Source organism: Artibeus jamaicensis, unplaced genomic scaffold, assembly GCF_021234435.1.
Source record: "Artibeus jamaicensis isolate MK-2021 breed Jamaican fruit bat unplaced genomic scaffold, CSHL_Jam_final contig_1132, whole genome shotgun sequence".
Lineage (NCBI taxonomy): Eukaryota > Metazoa > Chordata > Mammalia > Chiroptera > Phyllostomidae > Artibeus > Artibeus jamaicensis.
In genome coordinates this window covers 2,019,385-2,047,271 of record NW_026521221.1, presented here as the reverse complement: position 1 = coordinate 2,047,271, position 27,887 = coordinate 2,019,385, and the positions used below count along the sequence as shown (strand labels likewise).

Genomic DNA, 27,887 nt, shown 5'->3' with positions numbered 1-27,887 from the left:
AACACATGCATGCACCTAGATGAATCTCAAATCATTATGTTGAGTGAAAAAAAGAAGAAAAACGGTACCTACTATATTGTTTATTTATACAAAAATCTGTATAAAGTAATCTACACAACTGCAGTGAGAGAGCAGATCAGTGATTGCCCGAGAATGGGTGGGTAGGAGTAGCGATAGGGATGGATTGCAACAGGGCACGAGAAAACGTGTGGGGACACTAGATATGCTTAGTATCATTATTTTGGTGATGTTTTCACGGATGAAAACGGATCAAATTTTATTCTGAATATGTGCAGTTCATTGTATGTCCACTTAAATATCCATGAGCCTGTTAAAAACAGTTAAAACCAAGCCCCCCATTCCCGGTCTGTTTTCTTCAGGGTTGCAAGAACCTTTATGTCCCCCAACCCTGCCTGTTCCGGGCCACCCCGGGCCGCGCCGCCACTGCTCCTAGAGAAACCCTCACCAAACACCATCCACTTGACCCCGCACTGAGACTGCGTCCGCGTGGTGGGTGTTTTCCCCCAGTCTCCCGCTAGAGGGAGCATGCTGAGGAGGCGGATGCCCTGGCCTCTCTAGCTCAGCCCCAGCGCCCCGCAGGCTTCCGGCCTTATTCCCCACGGCTTCCGGGGGAATGTGCGGCTGCTGTACGCGTTCCTTGCAGGACTCAGAAAGCAGAGAAGATCCGGGCCGGAGGGTACTTGCTTTGTGGGGTTAGGCGGCCGCAGCCGCCTCTCTGGGAAAGCGTATCGCATTCTCTGTTGCTCGAAGACGCCCTATCTTCAACCCTGGAGCAGAAGGAGAGTGCTGCCATGGCGGCTCCTGCGCAGCCAAAGAAAATCGTGGCCCCCACGGTGTCCCAGATCAACGCGGAGTTCGTCACCCAGGTGCGATTGGGCGAGTCTGGCGTGTGTGGGGGATGAGGACGTGCCAGGTGCTGTCCTGGGGAGAGGGGCCTTCCTGCCCTGAGGAGTTCACGTTCCAGGGAAGGCAGAGTCTTTCGTGGAAGAGGTGGCTTCACCCCGATCTACCTTAAACTAGCAAGGATGTTTCGTAGCAGAGATGACGCTGAACTGATAGTTGAGAAAGGAATAGGCTTTTTTCTGAGCCGTAGGGTAACCTAGGCTTTTGAGTGGAGTGATGAGAACTTGCGCCTCTGTGAAGAGAGTAATCCCGTAGTTTGAGAACCTTTATTTAGAATCTGTTTACCTTGTTACATTGTGAACCGCGTGGTTGGCTTTGAATAGGGAAACACAATTTTGTAGCCCCGGGCAACATTCCTAATTCTTACTTGTTGCTTTGGATACTGAAGGAGATTGCAAAGAGCTTAGTGCAGAAGTTTGTTAACCTACCTGGTTCCTAGTCCCTGTCTCATAGGATTGGGCTGGGCAGAAGCCTTTGACTCCTCCTCTTCCTTTAACCCCCACATAACTACTACATTCCTAATAATCTCTTAAATCTGTCTGCATCGCGACACCTCTCTACTCCAAGCCAGGTTGCCCTTGACTGCTACCTGTACGTAGACATCCTAACCTGCCTTCTTTCCTCTTGCCGTCCTCCAGCCCATTCTTCCTGTTGCTGTCAGTGATTTGACACAAATATAATTCAGTGCCCTTAAGTTAATCACCCGGATATTCCAGAGTGTTGTGTGATCCAGCCTGAGTTTGTCTCCCTGTTTAACTCTGCTTTAGCCGCACTGAACAGCATGTATTTGAATATACCTTGCTATTTTTAACTTCCTGGCCTTTCACCATCGTTACCTGTGCTTGAAATCCTCGTCCAAACCCCCTCCGTTACTTTGATTCACTGTCTTTCATCTTCATTACTTTGGAGAGGCTCTTTCTGACAATTTAGATTAGATTAGATCTTCCATTTTTCCATATACTTGCATGTTTGTGGTGAAAGTCATTTATTGGTTTCCTTTTGTCGTGGAGCTTGTATTTTAGACACATGAGCCAGACAAACAAACAGTATAGTTGTAGACAGCGGTAAGTGCTGCCAGGAAAATGGAACAAGGTGTTGTGACGGGGACTGGGGTGATGTCTAAGAAAAGGCAGTCAGGAAAGTTCTCTCTGAGGTCACATTTGAGCTAAGACCTGAATGGAAAAAAAAACAAAAACAGCCAGTTTTTGGGAGAGCAGAAAAAAATCCAGGGAATGGCAAGTGCAAATGGGCTTTCTGTGTGAAGGTCCAGAAAGCCGGGATAGCAAAGAGAAGACGTGAGAGGGAGAGTGAAGTTGAAGGCACTGAGCAAGTGTGTAGGGGCCCAAGTCACAAATAGTTTTGGAGGCTGAGGTTTGAAGTTTGGATTTTATTCTAAATATAGTAGCTTTTGATTGCAATCTAGTGGCAAAATTTTTTTTAGAAAGATAGGAAGGTCACTGTGGCTAATGTGGTGAAATTGAATGAGGGTGGGAGAACAAAAGTGGTAGTAGGGTTACCCTTTAGTCCAGGTAAGAGCCTCTGTGTTAAAGACTGAAGCTGACTGATCCACTGAAACTAGGGGCAGTAGGATTTGATGATGAGTGACGAGGGATGGAGGAGGAGACACACTGAACATAGTTTAAACAATTGGGTGAATAATTTGGACATTTACTGTAATAGGGAAGACTGGGAAAAGGGAAGGTTTAGTGGGAATGTCAAAATTTCTGTTTTGTCCGTGTTAAGGACGAGGTGCCTGTAGACATTCAGTTGAAAATGTTGAGAAGGCTGCTGAATAAGTGAGTCTGGAGCACGTTGGGAAGATCTGGGTTTGAATATAGTTTGGACATTAACCACCCACGATGGTATTTAAAACTGTAGGTCTGCCTGGGATGTCCTCCAGAATGTTGTTTGTAAACATGAGGTGTTTATTGTATTCTGCTTCAATTGTCAGAGCTGAGGCTTGGGACTGTGTCTTTTATTCCCCTGGTAGTGCGAGCACCCAGCATTGTGTGAGGACACATTGTGCGATGCATAAGTATTTTGCTGAAAGAATGAGCGAATTAATGAATAAATGTACCGGGACATTGGATATAGTGGAAGGAATAAACATTCTCAAAAATCTTTGGCCATGATAGAAGCATTAGTGCTTAATGATTGACAGATAGCTGCCTTACGCTCGCTGGGCTGCAATGTGTGAATGGAGACTTGAAGAGACTTAAAGAACTCATTGTAGTTCAGTGTGATATGTGCCAGGATAACGATGTGAGGGAAGTGCTTTGAGAACAAAGTGTAAAATGATTACATTTGTCTAAGGAAAGAGTTTCCAGAAAGAATTTTTTTATTGAGAAAGTGCTGTTTGAAATGGACTTGGAAACATAAATAGGAAGGTGGGGAAATGGGTTTTCTGGGTACAGAGGACATCAAGCAGTCCTCTGCCTTCTCCTCCCCCTCCCCTCCCTCTCCCTCAGGCACATCTGACCTGAGAAGGTGCTTTGTAAGTATCTTTGGATAAAGGAAATGTGGGTGTAAATCTTAGTTTTAAGATTAGCTCTCTGAACTTTGACCCAAATTGTTTATGCTACTGTGTTTTTCCTTTTTGTCTTTCAGTCGGATTTGTTTTGAACAATTTGGGCCAGCTTTGTGGCACTGAGTGGAGAGTGGGGAGTTTCTGTCTCATGTGAGAGTAGAGAGTGGAAGAGGGCAGTGTGTTCCTGGAGGGACATGTGTCTGAAAAGTCACAGGCTAGACCCCAAGAGAAAGGAGAAACTCCGAAAAAAGAGACGTGATAGATGCTTAATAGATGTTTGCTAGATCTTTAATGAAGTAGAGGTGTGCAGTAAGCAGTGTGGATCAGAAGATAGGACTTGCATGTTTATTTGGAGGTCCCTGAATCCAAGGAAATAGATCAGATTCAGTTCTCTCCGTGGTCTGATGCCCGTAGGGAACAGAATGAGGAAGTGAGGATACCACAGAATAATTGGGGGTGAAGTTTTTTCTTTTTGGTTGGAGGGTGATCGATAATTTGGGTAAGTGGCGTATGAGTGGGCCATTACTGTGATGTCCTTGAGACTTCCTCAGGGCCAGTGTCCTCACTGCTGGTGAGGCCCTTCGTGAGTGTTGACTGCAATATGTATGCAGCTGTAGTAGCAGAGAAGACATTAGGTGGGCAGGGAGGATAGCTAAGCAATCAAATGATTAAACAGGAATCAATAGGTCGCCATCAGGTGGGGTAGAAAGGGAAGCCTCATAGAAGAGGTCACATTTCAGATTTCACTTCATTTGTCTGTTCATCAGCTGTTGTTTGAGCACCTGGAATGTAACTTCAAATTAACCTTTTTTATACCTGCCCACTCTTATTCTCTGTAATGATCCACTGAGAGACTACAGTTTTTTAAGGTTTTGTTTAAGTGTGTATGAGTATGCACTGCTCACTTAAAGATTTTAACATTCCCAAAGATTTTGATTCTGGTTTTTAGGACTAGTTCAACTGTTAACTAGTTGTAATCTTGGGCAGCTCACCTAATCTTTCTGGACCTGGCTTTGCTTATGTCTGTGGTAAAGGTATTTATTTGGCCATGGTCTTAAACTTTGCTCCATTTTTTCGATATGGATAGTTAAACAGTGTGTTAGGTTTTTAAAAATCGCAGTGGCAGGTTGCAGTGCAGGGCATTAGTGGCATCCAGTGGGTTGTGGCAAAGGCTGTCAACTGACGTGCAAGCCCATAGTTTTCTGAGAAGGTGGAATGACTCCGGTTCCCAGCATCGGTCGTGCCCTGTTAAGAAACAGCTTGGCACCGAGCAATCTCAGTCTTTCAGCTCTGTGGTGGCACGGCTCTGTTACTTACTGTTTTCACTCTTTACTTTTGCAGTTAGCGTGTAAATACTGGGCTCCCCATATCAAGAAAAAATCACCTTTTGATATAAAGGTAAGCATTTTTGCTTTGCAACATTCTTTTTCAATAGATATGCTCTTTGTATCTCTTTTTAGGAGTTAATTCAAGCAAAGCTTTCAGAACTTTTTTAAAAGTTAAAATTATAGTTTTCTAATTATCAAACTAATAAGTATTCATGTTAGAAAATTTGGAAAAAAACGGAAGGAAGGTACACATAAAGAAAAATAACTACTCAGGGATAATCTCTATTATCATATTGTTGAATTTCCTTTGAGCTTTTAAAATGTGTGTGGATTTTCCTGTGTAAGATTGTTTTTAATTTATTATTATTATAAAAGACAATGTAATGAAAATCTTGGTAGATATAGAGAAATTTTTCTACAGTTTGTGACAGTTTATTTGGAATGGAATCTGTTGTTTTCTTTTTTATATTTAAGTTGACGAACTACAATAACGATCTTTAGTAATGACCGAAGAAGTGAGAGTTGTTTAACTTAGGGGATTACATGACCGTGGGTCAGCAGTAGTCAACAGAGAATGGATTTATGACGCAGGTGATGCAATTTTGAGTGAATGAAAGGAAGAAATTCTTAAATGTAGAATTAAGTCTCATTGAAATAAGTTCCTAAAGAGAGGTCTGTAAATGAAATGGGGCTGGACATATTGCATGCCATTTCACAAGCAATCGAAACCTCCTTTAAGCTTTGCTGCTATAAAGTGAATGGAGCTGTTTAGGGAATTCTTAGTCAGACTGACTTAACCCAAAATTCCTTACATTAAGCTTAAATGTTTTGTTTATAAATATATTTTGTTTTGTTAGCAATTCCATTTTATTCATCAGGAGGATATTAATAAACATGACATATATAATCTTAATTATTAGCAGGGTTGTTTTCTCTTGTTATATGCTGTTTGTATACATGTTATGCTTGTATATCTTGGGTTTGGGGTTCCTAGGAACATTTTTCCATTAATAACAAAAAACATCTGGATGACACTGCTAGATTGAATTGAACCTAATTATATTACGATTTTTAGAAATTAAACTTCTATCCAGATTGTTTTACAGAATAAAGTTAGATGAACCTATATATGCCTGTTTAGAAGAACTGTACTATTAGTATTGAAGGAAGATTATGTCCTTCATTTTATTATTTAATTTGAATTTTGATAAGAAATGCTATAATAAAATATTTCATAAATTGAACAAGACTTGTTTGCCTAATTGTTTTCCTCAAACAGTCACATTTATTTAACAAGTATATTCTTAGCAGTTAAAAGACATTATAGTTACCATAAAATAAAATTGTATCTTACCATGTTAAAGCACTTCATAATTTTATAGTAACATTTTGTTTGTTTGTTTTTTCTATTATCACTAGTACTGTTACTTCTGCTGATACCTACTAAAGGCTCGCGTGTACCAGGACTTATACTAAATTTTTTTACATGTGTTGTCTTATTTATTCTTAAGTATTGGGTTGGCCAAAAAGTTTGTTTTTTTCCCCATTTGGTGGCTCTAGTAGGGCTTAGTTGCCTGTAACTTCATTTGAAACAATTTTGTAAGGTTGTATTGTGACAACTGTCATATCAGCATGCATTTAAAAAAATCAAAATCAGTGAATTCTTGGATAGCCATTTTAATATTGAAGATGGAAGAAAAGAAGTGGCATTTTCAGCATATTATGGTTTATGATTTTAGGAAAGGTAAAAAACATAACTGAAACTCAAAAAAAGATTTGTGCAGTGTATGGAGAAGGTGCTGTGACTGATGGAATGTGTCAAAAGTGGTTTGCGAAGTTTCATGCTGGAGGGTCTCACTGGACGATGCTCCACGGTCAGGTAGACCACTTGAAGTTGATAGCGATCAAATGGAGACATTAACTGAGAGCAGTCAACATTATACCACATGGAAAATAGTTGACTTACTCAAAATAAATCAATAAAGTTACTGGTGAAAATGAAAAATGTGTCTTGTTTTACAGAGAGAACTAAATGAACTTTTTGGCCAGCTCAGTAATCATACCATCCTGTCCACCCTAACCTAAATAAGTGGAAATTATGAGGCTCTCTCATATATATTTGGAAAACTGTTACAAATTAGCATTTGCTTCTATTATATCTTTATACTTTTAATGTATTTTCTTTCTGGCTTTTGAAAGCACGTTCTTATGACTCTTAGATGGAATGTGATAATATTTAAAATTAAGTTTGTAAAAATAACTTTAAAATTAAGGTTTTTTTTTAAATAACCTGATCTTTATGAACTTTTATTTTCCCTAGAAAGAATGCAAATGCCTCATTTTTAAATTAAGTTCATTGGGGTCACATTCATTAATAAAATTATATATGTTTCAAGTGTACAGTTCTGTAATACATGATCTGTGTATTGCTCTGTGCTGAACACCCAAAGCCTAGTCTCCTTCCATTACCATGTAGTCAACCCCTTTACCCTCATCGTCCTCCCCCCACGTCCCTCCCCCCTGGTAACCACCGTACTGTTGCCTGTATCTGAATTTGTTTGTTGGTTGGTTTCTGTTTTATATCCCATAGGTAAGTGAAATCATGTGGTTCTTGTCCTTATCTATCTGGCTTATTTAGCGTAGCATGATACTCTCAATCCATATTGTCACCAATGGAAGTATTTTATCTCTTCCTATCACTAAGTAGTATTTCATTGTATATATGTACCACATTTTTAAAAATTCAGTCATCCATCAAAGGACACCTGGGTTCGAATACATCCTTTTAATAATTGTTTCTAGGACTCTTTTATGTAGGTATATTTTCTTATTTATGTTTTTCTGCTATTTTGTTTTCTTTATTTCGCATTTTGAGGAATATAATGGGATTATAGGAAATATCAAGTATTATTTCAGTGGTAGTAATATTTAATAGCTTTCTAAAACCAAATTATTTTGTGTAGTCTCAGTAACTGAAAACTATTTAGGGTCTGAAAAAAGATTTTTGAGATTGTTAACATTTTTGTATTTTTAATACCAGGTCATTGAAGATATATATGAGAAAGAAATTGTCAAATCAAGGTACGAATGGCTTTAATTTTTATATATAGGAATTAGATGGTACTAACTTGGAGTCTTATCATACCTTTTTAACTAAATATGACCATAACTTAGAATTTCTTTTTTTCTTTTCTGGTTTGGTCATCAGGAAAATAGTAACTAGAAAAAATTTAAGCTAGGTGCTGAAGAAGCATATTGATTTATTTTATTTTTGAAGGAATGTGACAGTAAATATGGAAATTTTAAAATTTCAATTCAATTAATTTTTAAATCATTTGATTAATCTTTTTTTAAGTTTAAAAGGTAAAACATATATAATAACTAAATACAAAATAATAAATGCATTTATACATAATGAAAAATAAAAATTACTTTGCACAATATAGAGAATGAGGTAAGTTTCAATAAAACTTCTTTCCCATTCTTAGCCTTCAGTTAAGTTATTTGTGTGTGTGTGTTTATTCCAGTCCACTGCCACTCCAGATTTTTTTAAACAAGGAAGAGTTTATAGTCTGTATACCATTTGGCATCATGCCGAAAACAAACAGACCCAAGAAAACCCCCAATGTATCTATGTCTGCATCTATAGACATGTATGCCCAATAATTATTTTAAAAGGAAAACTGGCGCCCTGGCTGGTATAGCTCAGTGGATTGAGCGCATGGGCCTGTGAACCAGAGGATCGCAGTTCGATTCCCAGTCAGGGCACATGCCTGGGTTGCAGGCAGGTTTCCTTGCAGGCCAGTTCCCTGCAGGGGATGCACCAGAAGCAACCATACATTGATGTTTCTCTCACTGTCTCCTTCCCCTCTAAAGATAAATAAATAAAATCTAAAAAAAAAAAAAGGAGGAAAACTGACTAAAAGGAAAATGAAGCAGGATGACTTATATTATGAATGTCACAAAACTTAGAAAATCTCAGATTTGATATTTATTATGTGTTTGAGTCTTATATGGTAAATTTTGCTAAATATTGTAAAGGCAAAACCATGGCAATATCAAAATAAGAGACTAGTTGTTTCATTGTAATGATTGTTTGGCAAGCCTGTAGGGGAAGTAGGCAGGGCCAAAGACCATGTTACATAATTAAAAAAAAAAAATTCAAAGAGTAAAGGGAAGCCAGTGAAGAGGTGTAAGCACAATGGTAATATTTTTAGAAAATTTGGAGGGGGCAAGAGGCAGGAAGTTAATTAGGTGAATATTATAGTAGTTAGGTTGGAGATAATGATGGCTTGGATGATGTGAAAAGTTGGGATGGAGAGGAGTTGCCAGTTTGAGAGAGAAGTGAAGAGATGGCTGGCGGTTGGATGTGGTGGGTGAGGAAAAGGGAGGGATCAGTGACGACTCCAAAGTTTTGGGCTTAGGTTGCTAGGTGATTATTGGTGCCATTACCAACTTTTGTTATTGTTTGGATGGGATTGGTTGTACGTCATTAGTTCACTTTTGTAAATGTTGAATTTTTGCTACTAACAAGCCGTGCAGGTTGACATGTGTAATAAGCAGCTGGGTATCCCAGTGTAGAGCGCAGGAGAGACGACTGGGTTGAGCTCACTTTGTATCAACCTCCTTTTCTTTAACTTTTACATTAACTTTATTTTTTTTCCAGTAAAACTGAATTTTTTGTATTGCTGTTCAAGTATAGTTGTCTCCATTTTCCCCCTTCCACTCACTGTGCCCCCACCTCCTGGCTATACCCATTCCCACCATCCCACCCTCGATCCTACCACCCTTTGGTTTTGTCCATGTGTCCTTTATACGTGTTCCTCGATGACCCTTTCTATACCCACCCACCTTGTTATCCACTCCTCCCTCTCTTCTAGTTACTGTCAGTTTGTTCTTTGTTTCAGTGTCTCTGGCAATACTTTGCTCCCTTGTTTAGGTTCCACTTATGGGTGAGATCATATGGTATTTGTCTTTCACCACCTGGCTTGTTTCACTTAGCATAATGCTCTCTAGATCTATCCATGCTGTTGTGAAGGGTAGGAGCTCCTTCCTTCTTTCTTCTGCATAGAATTCCATTGTGTAAATGTTCTAAAGTTTTTGATCCACTCATTTACTGATGAGTACTTAGGTTGATTCCATCCCTTGGCTATTATAAATTGTGCTGATATGAACATTGGGGTTTGTAGGTTCTTCTGAGTTGGTGTTTCAGGGTTCTTAGGGTATAATCCCAGCAGTGGAATTGCCAAGTCAAAATTCAGTTACATTTTTGCTTTTCTGAAGAGATTCCATACCGTTTTCCACAGTGGCTGCACCAGTCTGCATTCCTACCAACAGTGTAGTAGGTTGTGCACACACCAGCACTTATTTGTTGATTTGGTTATGATGGCCATTCTGACCAGTGTGAAGTGGTATCTCATTGCAGTTTTAATTTGCATTCCTCAAATGGCTAGTGATGCTGAGCATCCTTTCATGTGTCTCTGGGCCCTCTGTATGTCTTCCTTGTAGAAGTATCTGTTCAGGTCCTTTTCCCATTTTTTAATTGGGTTGTTTGTCTTCCTGGAGTGGAGTCCTGTGAGTTCTTTATATATTTTGGAGCTCAAAACCTTGTCTGAAGTATCACTGCAAATATATTTTCTCATATGGTTGGTTCCCTTTTCATTTTGCTGATGTATTCTTTAGCTGTGCAGAAGCTTTTTATTTTGATGAAGTTCCATTTGTTTATTCTTTCCTTTATGTCCCTCACTCTAGGGGACAACTTGGTGAAAATATTGCTGCATGGAACATCTGAAATTTTCCACCTGTGCTCTCCTCTAGGACTTTTGTGGTGTTGTGACTTATATTTAAGTCTTTTATTCATCCTGAGTTTATTTTTGAGTATGGTATAAGTTGGTGGACGAGTTTCATTTTTTTTGTACGTAGCTATCCAGATCTCCCAATACCATTTGTTGAAGAGGCTACTTTGACTCCCTTTTATGCTTCCACCTGCTCTGTTGAATATTAATTGACCATAGAGACTTGGGTTTATTTCTGGGCTCTCTATTCCATTCCATCAATCTATGTGTCTCTTCTTATGCCAGTACCTGACTGTTTTGATTACTGTGCTTATAATATAGTTTGATGTCAGGTATTGTGATCCCTCCTACTTTGTTCTTCTTTCTCAAAATTGCTGTGGCTATTCAGAGTCATTTATGGTTCCATATAGATTTTTGAAATGTTTGTTATATTCTGTGAAATATATCATTGGTATTTTAATAGGGATTGTGTTGAATCTATAAATTGCTTTGGGTGGTATGTTGGGAACCACTCTGCCTGGCTTCAGAAGTTGTAACTACCCCCCATGGCTAAGGCTGAGTGAGCGCCCTCCAGACTGTGAGCCGCTAAGGAGACAAAGCTTGTTTGTGGCAGCAACGCTGCTTCTGCTTCATCCCCTGTCCCCAGTGCTTGGTCAGTTAGTCTATGACAGGTAAGACCCCTCAGAGGGGGGGCAACCTAAGCCAGACATGATCACTTGGGAGGCCCTCAAGGAAGGACTCAGGGGGCTGCAACAAAGAGGGAGTGATGGACCCTCTCCTCCCAGCTATTCTGACATAGTCTGAGTCCCATTTCCATCTGGGAGAAGTGCTCCCTGCCTCTAATTCGCGTAAGCCTGAAAATCTATGATGGGAAGGTGGTGTATCCCTTTGCCAGCTAGAGCAGGATCCGGGATGATCGGGCATGAGAAAGAGTTCCTAAAGTCCTGTGAAGCCTGCTTTGCTAAGAGTGCTTTCATTCATATGATAAGGGTTCGAGCAGGAAAGGAGTATGTCTCCCAGAGTTTTTTGCAACCCCCTTACCTGACAGACACTGACTCAGACTAGGCCCTCGGATTTCTTTGAAATGTTATCTACTGTTTGATCCTTGCCGCCTGACATTGATTGATGAGCTTTACCTGTATTTCTGTGTGTTACAACCCAATAAAAGAAGGGTTCCTGGCCCTTCTTCTCTGAGAGATTGGCCACCTCTCCTCCCCAAGCAGGTCATGCCTTGGTAGTGTTACTTTCATCCATGGCAGACGGGGAGACTTGCTGGAAAAGTTGTCCCCACAGTAGTATGGACCTTTTGATGATGTTAAATCTTCCAGTCCATGAACATGGTACATGCTTACATTTATTTGTATCTTCTTTAATTTCTTTCTTTAGTGTTGTATAGTTCTCTGAGTACAGGTCTTTTACCTCCTTGGTTAGGTTTATTCCTAGGTAGTTTTTCTTGTTGTATAGCAAATGGGATTTTTCCCCTGATTTCTGTTTCTGATCTTTCAATATTGATATACAAAAATGCCTTTGATTCCTGAATATTGACTTTGTGCCCCACTGTTTTGCCAAATTCACTTAAAGGTTGAGTAGTCATCACCTTTTCAAAGGTGATTTTGGTTTTGGGAAAAGCCAGGAATCACAGGGCATCAAATCTGGGCTGTAGGAGGACTGAGTCACCTGGATGATTTAATGTTTCTCAAAAAAACTGCATGAGACATGATGCATGAGCAGACATGTTATGATGAAGCTGCCAATCACTCATTGCATCATCCCTGAAAGCCTTCTGAACTATCTGAATAGTTTCTGCAGAGGAATATTCAAGCTCAATGCAAAATTTGATGCAGATTCCTTGCTCCACTTGCCCAGTCATTTTGAGTGCAAGGGACACACAATACACATGCTCACTCATTGGTGTCTACCATCCCCACTGACTAGTAAAGTGAAGTCGTCATTGTTCACTCATGAGCATTCCAGCCCACTCTCCTTGGCTGCCAGGTTACGTCGATGCTGCGCCAGCCATTCTCATTATATTAGCAATGGCTACACTTTTTCAGGACAGACCCTCTATATGACATACGACTTTTTGGTCTGAGGGTGACTATGGATGAAATTGCCTGAGGAAACTTAACTAAAGATGAGCAGGTAGATAAATTCTAGGATCCCTTTTTCTTATACATTATGGATTTATCAGTCTTAAAGTTGTCTTGAACTTCTTTTTAAAACAGGCTTTCAATCCACTGGATAGTAATTGCTTGTAGTTTTTTGTTGTTGTTGTTTTATTTGAACCTTTGTTCCTCAAAGATAATTTTCGTATAATGAAAAGCTGCCAGTGATTTTTAAATTATGTAGACTTGGGTGCATTATTTCTAAATTGCTGAAAGTACCCATCATTAGATGGTCTCACTTAGATTTATCAGGGCACTTTCATAGCTATGTTCTCATCTTGTACTATTTTTAAATATTTAAACACAAGCAAAATGATTGCATTCTACCCTCAAGTCACGGAGTTCAAAAAGTTAAATGCACCTTTATAACACAAACTGTATGAACACAGACTGTTTATATCTACAAACTATAGTGGATATTTAAAATTTTAAGTGATTATTTTTTAGACCAGTGCCTTGTAGAAGCTCTGTGGCTATGTTACGTGCTCATAGCACTTTCATTATGGGGGAATGACTAGGTGTTTGATTTGTTCATTTGTTTCTAGCCTATCAAAATAGGCAGCTTATAGCCATAAGGCACTCTTAATATTATAAATTAAGGTTCTTATAATATTCATTTTTAGGATATCAACCCTATGTCCCTAAGAGGCATCTGGGAATTAAATCAGTTCTTTACATTCTTGCGGTACAAATGATCATTTTTAGGATCTCAGAATTAGATCTTAAAATATCATATTGCCTAATGACCCCTCTAATGTGTGGTGTATTATACAATTGATTCAGTTTGCCATCCTTGTCATTATCAAATTTGGTGAGCTTGTCTTAATATATATTTTTTTGATTTTACAGTATTAAAAATAATCGTTACTTGTTGAGTGCCTTTTATCTGCCAGATTCTGTTCCAAGCACCTTGCACATAGTAGCTTATTTGTCCTTACCGCACCCTGTGGTAGTCACTGTTACCTTCGTTTTACCGACGTGAGGGGGAAACAAACAGAGGTACACAGAGGTCGAGTAACTAGCCCAACATGCTTCCTAGTAGTAGGAGGCAGAGCCAGGTACTAAATTCTTGTCTCTGACTCTTACTCAGTGCACTGTTCTTAAATAGGACAGAGTCCATTGCCCTTTCAGATGCTGGACCAGCACACTTTGGTATGATTATTAATCCTGTTGTGAGTGGTTTTTATACAGAAAACCACCATCCAAGTGGTTTTTATACAGAAAAAGGGTGACTTACAGAACAATTTGCTTTTGCCAGTGTTTACATGTATTTCTATTCAAAATGTTTAAACTTTTTTACTGTGAAATGTTACAGAGAAGGAAACAAAAGAGCAATGTCTAGCTTTCTAAATTATTATAATTAATAACCACCACCAAGGTTAAAAAAAATCGTCAGCATCCCAGAAACCCTAGCATGCCCCTTCCGTTTACCATTTTGATATGCAAGTGTGCAAATATGAACGGTATAATTCAGTTTTGCATGTTTTTGAATTTTAAATAAGTAGAATCACACAGTATATAATCTTTTATGGCTGGCTTCTTTTGCTCACAATTATGATTTTGTAATTGTCTCTCTAACGGTAAATCTGGAAGTAGGTAGACCAGAGTTTATAATGTCAGGGCCCTGCTCAGCCGTTTAACAGGTTTTGTTGTTGTTGTTTTGCTTGTTTGGTTTTTGTTTTGTTCTGCTTTTTTGGCCTCCCCCGTGTGGTCGCAAGGGGCCTTCCACAGCTCCCGACCTCGTGTTTCACACAACCATGTCCTGAGAAAGGAACAGGGGAGAGTGACGGCGGCAACAGAAGTTCCCTTTGCGTGGCCCCTCCACGCTTCCCTTCAAACCTAATGAGCCAGTGAACAGTACAGTTAATGAGCTTAATTCATTGTGCATAGACTGCCCAGCTCTAGGAGGGTTTAATGTGAAACCCCTGACACAGAGTGAAGCGTAAAGCATGCTCTCAGTAAATATTGGTGACTTTAAAAATCCCAAAATTATTTAAATTACTTACATTTGTCATTGTTACTCCTCACTTTTTGTTCTTATCTTTATATGCCTTGTGGCATGATGTCTGGTCCTAGACCCATTTTAGTATCTTACATGCTCACCTTCAGTTAAACTCTTAACTTCATCTCAGGAAGATTATTGACAGAAGCATAAAATTAAACTTAATGAAATGCCACCAGATTGCTAGAAAAGAAGTTGAGTCTTTTCCAGAATTATTATTTTTTATTATTATTTGCTTTATCTTGACCTGTCAGGACTGATTTTTCACTTCTGCAGTCACCAGCCACTCTGCTTCTTTTGTACTGAGGAGACTGAGTCCGCCCTTGAGTGTTTTGACGGTAATGCTGAGTTATGACTAGGGCAGATCTGTCCATCTCATAAGCCAAGGTTTTCTTTCTTTCATCAGTGAGGTCCTAGATGTGGCTGCCAATGTGAGGCTGCAGTTATGTGCAAAGTGGGTACTGAGTGAATTCTGGTGTCCAACCTGCAGTTAAAGTGAAATGCCCGCAACCGGAGATCTGGACTGCGTCACAGAAGCGGTGCATCCCCTCTGCAGACTGGCTGGCTGGAGGAGCCAGGACAGTGGCGATGTTCTGTCTTTTTGCCTTTTTTTTGTACAATAAAAACCTTCATTTCTTTCTCATTAAAATTCTGTGACATTACTTACTTAGTGATACTAAGAGATTAGTAGTCAGTGGAATAAGATTTTGACAGAGTAATGGTCTCTTAGGACATTATAAATTCATAAAGCATTTAATTTTTAGAGCTACAGGCTATTTTCCAGCGGTAGCGTTCTGATCTGGCTACTTTCTTTCTAATATACAAAACGATAAAGTTAAATAAGTGGATGTTTGGACTTGCATTTATGGATGTCCTGTAACTACAGCATGGTTTATTTGTATAAAATGAAATGCTTCTATTTAAAAAAAGATAATAAAGAGGGATATCGGGAATTCCTTCCACAATTTTGTAATATTTCAGACTTACTGTAAGACTACACAGCATGTGAAAAGTCTGATTTCCATGTTTGCAACATGTATATATGTGTCTCATGCTTATGAAGTCATGACTTTGGCAGAATGTGTCTATTTGAATGTTAAATTAAAGTATATTGGTCACTTTTAAGAAATTAAGACAGCTAGCATTTGGAAGTTTCAATTCAATATTATGAATATTAATGAACATTTGTGGTTTTTTTAAATTTTTTTAAAATTTTGGATTTTAGAGAAGGGTGAGACAGAAAGAGAGTTCTGTTTGTTTTTTCAACAACACATGCATTCATTTTTGTGTGTGTCCTGACCGGGGAACAAACCTGCAACCCTGGTGTGTGAGGATGGTGCTCTAACCAACTGAGCTGCCTGGCCACGGTGCAGTGAACATCTGTGTTTTGATTAAAATCATTTGGCTCTGAATCTTTGTATTATATCTCAGTGTGTTGTGGTGCTGATTTTGTTTCTTACGTAAGTAGGGTAAGATTTTACTTGTCATTGTTCTTAGGCGATTTTTAAAAATAAAGTAAAATAAAATGCAAATTAAGAAATATAAAAGCAAAATTAACTTTCATCAGTGCACATCTAAATATGATTATTCTGATATGTGAGTCATTAATAAAACAAGATTCGAAAATACATCTGCATTAATAACTCAAATGTTTATATTTTCTATTTAAATACTTGTGTTTATTTTTATATTTTTAGGTTTGCCATCAGGAAAATAATGCTCTTGGAGTTTAGGTGAGTTAAAGGTCTCTACTTTGATGAAATTAAAGATGAAATGATATAACTTTTAGCTAAATTTTCTGTACATTTCTGTAAGTGGTTAAAAATTCTAAATTAAGATTCATATTTTTGTGATTTGCTTATTTTGGACCATGTGTATGAAACTTTTGTTTTCAAAGATGATGCCCCATTGTCAGTATAACTTGTATTTTGAGTCGTTTCTCACTAATTAAGATAGTGTGTGCTGAGCAATTTCTGAACTTAGGTCCCCAGTGATCAGTGTGAATAAATTGGCGTTCATTCTGTATCCCTTTTTTCCTTCCAAGCTAAGTTGTTATTACCAAGGCAGCCTTGTTCTGATCTAGCTACTTATAAATATTTCAGACTAAAGGGAATGTACAGCTTTTAGATCATGAAGGTAGATTAGGTTATATTTCAGCCAAGTGTGGTCCATAGGCTGGCAATAAAAGCCAGGATTGTTGTTGATGATGGTAATATTTACAGTTTATGAATACTTGTCTTTACTAGGTAGGCGCAGTGTGAAATATTTTACATACAGAGCTCTCATAGCAATCCTGCAAAGTCAGCTTTCCTTTTAGTGAGGAAGAAACTGAGATCAGAGAGATTAAGTAATCTGTGGAAGATAATGCAGTTAAGAAATTGGCAGAGCTGGGATGCCAGGGTCTGACACCAAAGAGCTCGTTTTTCTGCTTTTCTGCAGTACCTTGAGGTTTAGTCTGCATCAGAGGTCAGAGCCTCTGTATCAGTAACTGTTCCTCCCCACACACATACACACAGTTCTTATCATTTTTACAGAGAGAAATTAAAGTTTGTAGTTGTGAATTAACTAGTAAGCCAACTGCTGACTGTATCCTAAGAACTGTGTTGTTAATTGAATACTTGATCTCATTTCAGGTCTGAATAACCCCAGTAAGATCTTCCTTATCTTATAGTGGAGAATACCAAGGCTATAAATCGGTTCCCTCTGGCTCTTAATTAATATGCCCTTTCCACCATATCATGCCGTCTTTCAAGAAGACAGAAAAAATTGAGAGGCTGCCGATACACAATTGGGATAAATTCTATGGTCTGACAAATGTCAGACACCAGGAGTGTCGTGGGAACTGAAGGAGAAAGCAACAGAACAGATTGAGTGACAGTGGACAGTTTTCAATAACTGAGACACTGAGTTGTTGCCTTTCAGGAACTTGTACGTAATTTTTATGTGTGGATACAGATTTTGAACAGAGCAACTGCAGAGCAGCAAAGAGTGAAGAGCTTAAGATTTGCTGAAGGAGAAAAAGTCTACTCAAAGGGGAAGAAGGAAAATAGATTGAATGTAAAATTCTCAATTGTAGTAATAGAAAAGATAGTAAGATGAATAATAAAAAACATAACTATCAGCCTAGAAAGAATTCTATAGCTAGCTAAACATTCATGCAATATATTCCAGACACATTAACATTAATAGGCTGTTGCTAACAGAAGTTCTAATGGACATAATTCAGGGGAAAGGAATGAAATGAATCTTCATGCATTTTATTTATGGAAGAGCATGCTAGTATGTAACTTGGAGGCTTTTGATCATTATTTTGAGTAAAATATTACTTACCCTAGTTCTTAGGTCCTCACAAGTTAAGCAAGAAAGATTGCTAAAGATAGACTCATGGACAGACCTGTGAAGCATAGAAGTAGTGGAAAAATTATAGCACATAGCAGAATCTGAAACAGTTAACCCGGTGTTATGCACATACCACATGTATGTGCACATGCATGTATAAGTGATTGAAGTGTTATGCATGTGAATAATTTAAAGCAGGAACAAAAAGTCTTGCTTTTTATTTTATTAGTACTTTACAGTGTATCCCAGTACAAAAATTAATGCTTACAGCTATCCTGAATGATAAGAAATGACTAAGTTATGTTTTGTAAATTAGAAATATGTAATTTGTTTAAGGCATATTTTCACCAAGGTCTTAAAATAAGAATTTTGGCATCCGTAGGCGGGAAATGCCAGTTATCTTGAAAACTGACTTGTTGAATACCTTATAAGTTAAATATTACAAAGACTCTTTGTTATCTTTCTTAGTTTCTGGAAGTGACTTGGTTCTAATAGGAGTTAGTATAACTTTTCTAATACATTTATATTTGAAATTGCCCATCTTATTTTGTTTTAGAGTTGATGTTTATTAGTAGTTATTTTTACTTTTTACTCTACAGAGAGCCTTAGATAAAGGAATATCTAGTGTTCTGATGGTGATAATTACATGTCAGTAACTTGTGATATCTTTCTATTTAAAATATTAAGACTCATTCTCCAAAACTAAATTTGCTATGCATAAGTTTGTAGTAGGTAGCAGTGACCTAAGTTACAAGTAAATCTGTGAAGGATTCTCAGATTATAATTAAAGATATTCAAAATGTTTTTAGAGAGTTATAAATAATTATGCCTTTTCAAGTGGATAACATTATAAGTGTTACCAACTAATGAAATATTCTGTGCTTTTCACTCTCCACAGCCAATATCTTGAAAATTACCTCTGGATGAATTATTCTCCAGAAGTGTCCAGCAAGGCCTATTTAATGTCAATCTGTTGTATGGTGAATGAGAAGTTCAGAGAAAATGTCCCTGCATGGGAGGTAACAGATTTAAGCAACTTTGTATTGTGTTCACTTAAGTCATTCATTACAAAATAACAGAACTTTACCCAATAACAAAGTAGATGTTGAGATAAGGAATAGATATACGAAAAATAATACTAAATTTTATTTACTTTGAACACTTTCTCCAAACTAATTTACTAGTAGTTAAAAATTATGAATGTGGAGTTATTTTTCTGGTTTGTGCTTGAAACAAAGAATGACGTTGATTACACAGACCTTCACATCAGACAAAGGGGAGTTTGTATTAATGGGTGCGAGCAGGTGGTGCTCCAGTGAGCTAATCTTTCCCAGTCAAGATTAGCTAATGTTTCCCACCTCGCAGTGCAGAACATGTGTGCAGTTCTACGTGTATAAAACAGTGTTTCCAAAGTCAAGACAGATGTTTATATTATGATTTCAGTTTTCTCTGTCTCTGACTTGGGATCCGTTTTTCCTTTTTGAAATTTCTGATAGACTGACATTTTCTTTGTGCTTAGTGTAGTGGAGGCATGGTCAGCACAGGTTCAAAATGTGGATTCCTTTGGCCACCACAAAATGGTCAGCTCATCCAGCGTTTCTTCCCTTTCACTCATTCTTTTTTAAGTGACGAAGGGCAGGGATACTTGTCATCTCTTTTAAGGGGATGGTCTCGAAGTGAAAAAGTGGTAGACTCTTTAAGATAAAACCATGGTCACTTCTGTCAAACGTTCGTTAAGTTACTACATTTTATGGCAGATTAGAGCCCAAACTAAAATATGGGCCTTGTGTCTTGTTGAGAGATCTTAGGAGTTTCTTGAAGTTGCTTCTAACTATTATACTATGGGAAGGAAGGGGGAAAGTCTTTTGATTCAGAGAATGGCCCAATCAGTTTGTATATTATGAAGACCCCTTTGGTGATCTGAAATAGAGAAAGGGCAATACAGATTAAGAGAAAAGGTTGCACAGAAATTTAGAAAGTAGAATTGATTGGGTTTGATCATTGCTGTAGCATTAGAGAAAGTTACTATTTTTAATAACCTTCTAAACTTGGACAACTGAATACAGATGATAATGCCACTTACCAAGATTGGTAAAAAAGGATTGAGGAAGACTTCGGAGGGTACAAAATTGTTGAATTGAGTTTTGGATTTACTGGGTTTAAATTGCCTCTGGAATATCCAGATGAAATTGTCTAGTAGACAGGAATGTAAAGATTTCTGTAACTATCAATAGTCCAGAAACGTGTATTTGACCTGCTATCATTAATTATAAGTAAGCAAATAAACTTTCAGTAATTATTTGTTTTTTTAAGACCTAAAAAGTCTACCAGTGCTTGTTTAAGGGAGAAAAAGAGGTGAGCAAGCTACTTCAAAATGAATGTTTTATTTTTTCTCTTTTCAGACTTTCAAGAAGAAGCCAGACCACTTCCCATTCTTTTTCAAGTGCATCTTGAAAGCCGCATTGGCTGAAACTGATGGTGCATTTTCACTGCATGAGCAGACCGTCTTACTGCTTTTTCTTGATCATTGCTTCAATAGTTTGGTAATTCTACTTTTCTTTGGGGAGAACTTTCAGGTTTTCTTGTTCTTTTATGTTGAATGTAGGTGAAATTACCTCTGTAGCCAAGTCTTCATTTCATAGTAGTGGGGAATGAGGATAATGCTAAGAGCCTAATTTCAGCCACTTCTTAAACCATTTTGTAAGACCTGTTTGCTTTTTAATAGATCTGGACTTGCTCTCTCCTTTTTTCTGTTAGACTCTAAGAAAAATGATAATGAGAATGGAAATTCTCCAAGGTAGAACGGCAGAGAGTCTGGTTAATAGGAACTCTGAGTAATGAGGTCCGTGCTGTGAGCTGCACCCGGAACAGCCTCATGCCCTTCGGTCACCCCTCCCGCCCGGGCGGGCAGGTCGGCAGGAGGGCCGCCTTGAGTTGACAGTACAGGGGCACTTGAGGATGGTCTTTGAAAATCTCTTGGGTTGATATGATACACTTCATAAGATTATCTTCTAAAAAATTAAATATTTACAATAATGAATATTTTATTTGTGCTTCCCTGCTGTGGTTATCTGAATGTATGTACCTATTTATTTAAAGAAAAGTGCTTCTGAATTGATAGTTCACTTAGATCCCTGCAGGCGAATGCACAGGGTTGTTTCCTATCCTGAAGACCAAATGTGTCAACAGAGGAATGGCTGTTACCTGTCTCCACGTACTACCTCACATGGATCTTGTAGATGCATAAAAAAATAGATTTATGGTGCCCTATTGAATGCCACTATTACACTTTAATATTGACTAAACTAAACAAAGCAAATATAAATTTGGGTAGATGTGATTCCTTATCAAAAATTGAACAGACACAAGATTTAATTAGTATTAGTTTGGTGCTAGGTTTAATGAACTTAAAAGCTAGCTTATCGAAATCCTCTTTTTTTTTTCAGTTTACTGTCAGTTCTCTTTATCTGAGGTAGTTCTTTAAAGCCGCGGACACTGAATAAGCCAAAATTGAACCATTGCTCCTAAGGAATATTATAGGATTATTAGGATCAGCAAGCCTTTCTAGTTAACATTTTCATCAACCAATCAATACATACTTGTTTTATACGTGTTTCTGTTTAAAGACACTTTACATAATATATATTGTTGATTCATTAATGTTGAACCCATGGCAAACGGTGCTACAACTTACATCTGAACAAACTTTAAATAACACACATTTTCATGTAAGGCACATCACAGCCTCCTTGAGCCAGGCACACTGACCAACACTTCAGCCCTGTGGTTGGGGGCCGTTTTAAATAACAAAGCCAACAGAAAGCACAAAAATGTGAAAAAGGGGCACTAAACAGACCACAGGTGGCAAGCACAAGGCCCGCAGGCCGAATCCTGTCCTCTCACCTTGTTTTAAGCAGCCTGGCACCTTGTTTCTAGCAGGCAGCAGCACCAAGCTCTGGCTTAACTGTTAAGAAGTTAGGACTTAACTGTTAACTGTTAGGGGACTGTACTTTCATACAGTCCTAAAATTACATTCGGCCCTTTGAAGGCAACTTACAAGGCTGACGACGTGGCTGCCGGTGAAAGTGAGTTCGACACCCCTGCACTAGACCATGACACTTCTCTATAGAAGAGCCGAAACAGGAAGGCAGAGCTGAAAACGTGCATGTTGGGCAGTTCAGTTTTCACTGCCGTGAGCTGTGAATGGCTGTGAAAGTGTGAGGAGTATTGAATTTGGGGTTACAAGTACGTTTCTCAAGGAGATGAATTCCTGAATGCAGAATTTGCAAATAATGAGGATTGATTATATCTTTTTAAATAAACTATTGAACTTCTTAATATTACAGTATCATTAACTTGGAAGTATTGGCGGCATATTTCACCCTCACACCCCTCTTCCTCCAGAACTTAAAAAGGCATATGTAAAGACAGGTTAAAATGCTGCTCTGTTTATGGACTTGTTTTCTTCGTGTTTTAAACAGGAAGTAGACTTGATACGAAGTCAAGTACAGCAGCTTATCTCCCTCCCAATGTGGATGGGCTTACAGCCTGTAAGTATCTAATTTCAGAAACCTGCATATATAGGTGAAACGTGGTTTTGGACTATGTAGCTTTAATATAAAATGGTAGCAAAAATCCTCTTACCTGCTTAAAAGAAATTATCTATTTACTGTGCATTAATTCAATCATAGATGTAGTTTTTTAGAGTTTCTTTTTTTAAGATTGCGTTTATTTATTCTTAGAGAGGGGAAAGGAGGGAGAAGGAGAGGAAGAGAAACATCAATGTGTGATTGCCTCTTGCACGCCCCCTAGTGGGGACCTGGCCCACAACCCAGGCATGTGCCCTAGACTGGGAATCGAACTGGGGAACCTTTGGTTTGCAGGCCAGCACTCAATCCACTGAGTCACGTCAGCCAGGGCTAGTTTTTTGGTTTTAAATTTCTTACTTGCAAATTAATATATATTTTACCTAATTTTAGTTTTGTAAGGTGAAATAAGGTAATATCTATTGAGCTCTTATAGAAGGGCCTTAATTTAGCAAAAATATGGTTTATTATTATGTCTTTGGATGAAACTCAGTACAAAATTGAATTTTTATTTTCCTGGATTGGAATATACAAAAAGCTGTAGGAGAAGGTGTGGGGATCGTGTTTAACATTGATGACTTCATTTTTTCATCAGATCCTTATTAGAAATACTTACTGGTATCAAGGTCAGATTAACAGGTCTTAGTGAGTACAGTTAAAACTATAATACTTTATTCAGTATTCCACTTCCAGCATGAAAGTGATTTTGCAGACACTTAGATATGCAAGCTCATTCACAGGTACCACTTGATGAGAATGAAAGCAGACACATAATAATTAGTAGTAAGTTAAAAACTGTAAGTGCCATACGAAAGAATATAGGGATGTGGACATTACCTCGTTTACTTGTAATATCTGTTTTATGTTCATTGTTTCAGACTCATTTTTCAAACTTTTTCAATCATTTTTGCTCATAAGTATTAATGTTCATATTTTTCACAATGAAATTAATTTTAGAAATAAGAAAGGAATTTAAATGACTACTGAGCTTAAAATCTTGACTAGAAAGGCAGTTTCCTTTGTCTTAGTTTTCCTGTTAACTAGTTTTAGAATTGAACAGCTTTAAAAAATATAGTTGTTGGGTTTCTTAGTTTTCAGGTTTTATCCCATTGCTCTGTGTGGCCTTCATAGATTAGGAAACCAATTGTTGATCTAATCTTTATGCTTGTTAGCTGTGAGGTCACTGGTGATTTAATATCTTACCATTCTTTCAGGCACGATTGGAATTAGAATTAAAAAAGACACCTAAGCTACGAAAATTCTGGAACTTGATTAAGAAGAATGATGAAAAGATGGATCCAAAAGCAAGAGAACAGTATGTTGCCAAAGCTTCGTTCCCTGTTAGTTTATTATGCTGGGTGTGGGTCTTAGATGATGCGGACTGGTGTGTTAGTGCCTTTACAGAGTGCTGAACCAAATGTGTGGTTCGGAAGTGTGTTTACCACTTTTTTCTTCTTTCTTTTCTCTCTGGCCCGGAGATAAATATATCAGTGATCTCCCTGCCTGTCATTTATAGTCTGTCTCTCATGGATGGTTCACAGTTTTCTCTACAATCTTCAGGCTATTATCACTCTAACTTTTTTTTTGTTTTTCTTACTCCCTCATTCTTAACAATGATTTGTATACATTTCAACCGTATACAATTCATTCATTCAACAAATATTGAGTATTTATTATTATGCCCTATGCTATTGCGGGAATAGGAAGCATAGCAAAGCACATAATGGAAAGGAGTTCCTGCTCTTGTGGAACTTACATTTTAGTCAGGGAAGACAGCAATACACAGATGGATTGTATAGTGTATTAGATGGTGATACATGCAAAGGAGAAAAATCAAGTGTAAAGATTAAAGAAACAGGTGGGGGTTTGGGGTTATTTTAATAGTGATTATTAGCGATTGGATAAAAGTCTGGTAGCAGGTGTCCATCGAGGGGAATTCTGTTGGTGGGACCCAGGGGAAGGATCTGCACCCCTGGAGAGGTTTCTTTCTGTCTGAGGCTCAGTGGTCTGATTGTGCTTTTGCCTCATTTACTCCATCACTGTTTCAGCAATAATCCTTTTTCTTTCTCCACATTTAACTGCTTTTCTCCACTCCTTTTGGACTAATTACATGATATCTTTGCGTCACCTGAGTACTTTTAAAAAATGAACCCTCTTTCTATTACCTCAACGTGACTTACCTTTAAATCTCTATGTCCCTGACGTTTATGTTGGGATGCATTGCCATGAAGTTCAGTTTGGCTTGACCAAATAATACTCATTGTTTTTTCCTCCCAAACTCCCTGTCTGCCCAGTTCCTTTGAATTCTTTTAGCCACTTGGCTTGGCCCACTAATTTTCTCACTAGCTGTTTGTGCCCAGTCAGCCAGTCCTGTTGAATTCACCTTTTGTCCTTCATCTTCTTTTTTGTCTCTTCACACTGCTGTTGTCTGATTGAGGCTTTTACCAGGGGAGGGACCCCAAAAAACCAGGATTATCTTCTGGAGGGTGGGCCCCTTGTAGACAGGCTTCCCCCACTAAGTGAGTGTTCTAGCAACCCATCTGTGTCAGTGCACCAGCTGGTGGTCTCGTGAGAGACTCTGGCTTCCGTGAAATTTTTTTAAAGATTCTTTCAAACGTTTGCCATTTCATGATGGGGGATTTACTAGTGCACCTGTCCATACCACCCTGGGTGTTCAGCAGGTTTTGAACAAAAATGGCATGACTTCTTTGCCCCACTTTCTATATTTACCCAATCTAGCCTGAGCAACTGTTTTTTGTTTCCCTGGATGAAAAATTTCCTTGTAGACAAAGGTTTGCAGTTGTGGAAGAGTGAAACAAAAAACAGCAGAAGCACTAAAGGGCATCAAAATCAATGAATTCAAAACTGTTTTGAGCAGTGGAAAAAGTCTCCATAGGTGTATTGTATCGGATAGAGAGTACTTTGAAGGTGACTGAAGTTTAAATGTGCAAGAATAAATAACCAATATCTGATAAGTAAATTCCAGGGTTTGGGGGTTCCCCTTGTGTAGCAAGCCTCATGACTAAACCACTATAATAAATTCCTATCCAATGTTTCTTCTAGATTTCCTACAATAATGAGCCTGACTAGCCATCCTCATAGAAAACTGTGTTTGTTTTGTCGTATTCCTACTCAGAAGCTCTCAGTGGTTTCCTAGTTCCCACAGGTAAACTCTGAACTCCTCCCAGTGGCACTCGGAAACCTCCAGCCATTTCTTGTGACTCTCCCCAGTCACTGCACTTGTCTGTTCATTGTTTCTTAAAAATCTTCCTTCCCTGGGTGCCCTTTCCCTGCACTCCATTTGGTTGAAGGGTAACCTTCTAAACGTTTTTCCAGACCCACTGCTTTAGGCCACAGTGCTTTCTTGTGAATTCGAAACCCAACAATGGTTAGATTAAATGTTACAGTAGTTTAGCGCAGTAATTTACAATGGGTGTGCCGCAAGAATTTTTGAAGCATGCAGTACCTGCCTATTTATTTGACATAAGAAGAAGAAAAATGGAATATTTCGACATTGTAAGAAAGGCTTGTTCAACCTTTTTTACTTTTGAAATATTTACTTTTCAAAATAATTGACCAATGTTATATCTTTGATTTTAGAGCTTATCAAGAAAGAAGATTCCTTTCACAACTAATCCAGAAGTTTATCTCTGTGCTAAAATCAGTCCCACTTTCTGGTAACTATCTTTTACCCGGCTTATTTGTGAAGTTATTTAGATGCACCTATAGAGCTTAATAAGTTTTACTCCAAAAACTGCTCTTAGAATAATTTTAAATTGTAATGACAAAGTGCGTGTCCTCCCCTTTTCAAATATATTACCAGTCTGAATGTGAAATTCACATATATTGGAGACATTAGCAGGGTTGTTGAAATGTTTATTTCAGTAAATAAACATTTATTTCATGTAATGAAATTTACTTATTCAGTAAATAAGTCATTTATTTAGTAAATATTTTTTGAGTTTCCTGTAAGACCCAGGTCCTGAACAAAGGAGCCAGGACAGAGTGGTAAAGGAGATAGTGAGAAACCCTGTCCGCAGGGCATTTGCACTGTTGTGCTGAACAGTGTTTTCAAGTGACATCACATGCTGTCTGCAGAGGAAGAGAGTGTTTTTTCAGGTATAAGGTACAAGACAAAATGGAAAGGATTTCCCTCCTTTGTGGCCCCCATTTATTGATGAAACCAATGTAAGTTTATACTATGGAGAGTATACACTTTAAAACATATCATGATCATACTCTATACAGATATATATGTGTGTGTATACTATAGATTGGGGTGTGTGTGTGTGTGTTATATGCTTACATGTCAAGCAGGGCCAGTTATTTTATGCTGGTTTTACAAGATTTTTATATATAAACATTTGTGAATGCAAATAGAATATTGTTTACTTAAAGGTGTATATATGCTATGTAAGAGATGTCATTGGTTAATAATGTCTTATCCTTTACTGAAATGTAATCTAAAACAGCTCTATAGATGTAACATAATTCTATTCTTGCATCAAAGATTGTAGCTTTATTTAAACGAAAAAGTACAGTAGAGCCCTAGCTGGTGTAGCTCAGTGTACTAAGTGCGGGCTGCGAACCAAAAGGTCGCCAGTTCGATTCCCAGTCAGGGCACATGCCTGAGTTTCGGGCCAGGTCCCCAGTGGGGGCCACGTGAGAGGCAACCACACATTGATGTTTCTCTCTTTCTCCCTCCCTTCCTCTCTCTCTAAAAATAAATAAATAAAATCTTTTAAAAAGATTAACAAGTATTGTAATAAATGTGTAGCTAACACTAAAAAGTTAAACATTAAGAAAGATCCTGCTTTTAAAAAAATAAAAGTACAGTAGAATTACTTGTAAATGCTGACCCTCCAAATAATATTTTACAACTGAAAATCATGCCTAGAATTCAGTGAGGCAGAGTACTAATGTTATAAATAGAGGCATATTACTGTCATCGTCAGTATAGAGAACAAATATCATTTGCTTACAATCTGAGTCACTTAATTATTAATATTTAAATCTTTCAGTTAAGAGGACTTAGATTTGGTTTTCTTGCAGCAATCAGTAATAATGAGTGCTTAGAACTACAAATATATGTAATAATTAGGTCATAAAAATTGATGCCTCTAGCTATAGAATGTTTACCTTTGTCATTTAGAAAGGTTTGATAGTCAAATAACAACGACATAAGGGCCTGCAGTAATTTTATTTACTAACTGTTGCCATT

General features: G+C 38.0%; 1 protein-coding gene across 1 annotated transcript in view; it reads left to right on the top strand.

Moving 5' to 3' along the window:
• Positions 1-624: 624 nt before the first annotated feature.
• AQR (aquarius intron-binding spliceosomal factor) overlaps positions 625-27,887 on the top strand; it is an 87,364-nt gene continuing 60,101 nt past the window's right edge. The window contains exons 1-9 of the mRNA XM_037133156.2: positions 625-887; positions 4,793-4,849; positions 7,820-7,860; positions 16,439-16,474; positions 18,979-19,099; positions 20,483-20,623; positions 22,562-22,630; positions 23,881-23,981; positions 26,267-26,343. Of these exons, the coding sequence (XP_036989051.1) occupies positions 813-887; positions 4,793-4,849; positions 7,820-7,860; positions 16,439-16,474; positions 18,979-19,099; positions 20,483-20,623; positions 22,562-22,630; positions 23,881-23,981; positions 26,267-26,343 (718 nt within the window). The 5' untranslated portion in view covers positions 625-812. The remainder of the gene's footprint in view (positions 888-4,792; positions 4,850-7,819; positions 7,861-16,438; positions 16,475-18,978; positions 19,100-20,482; positions 20,624-22,561; positions 22,631-23,880; positions 23,982-26,266; positions 26,344-27,887) is intronic.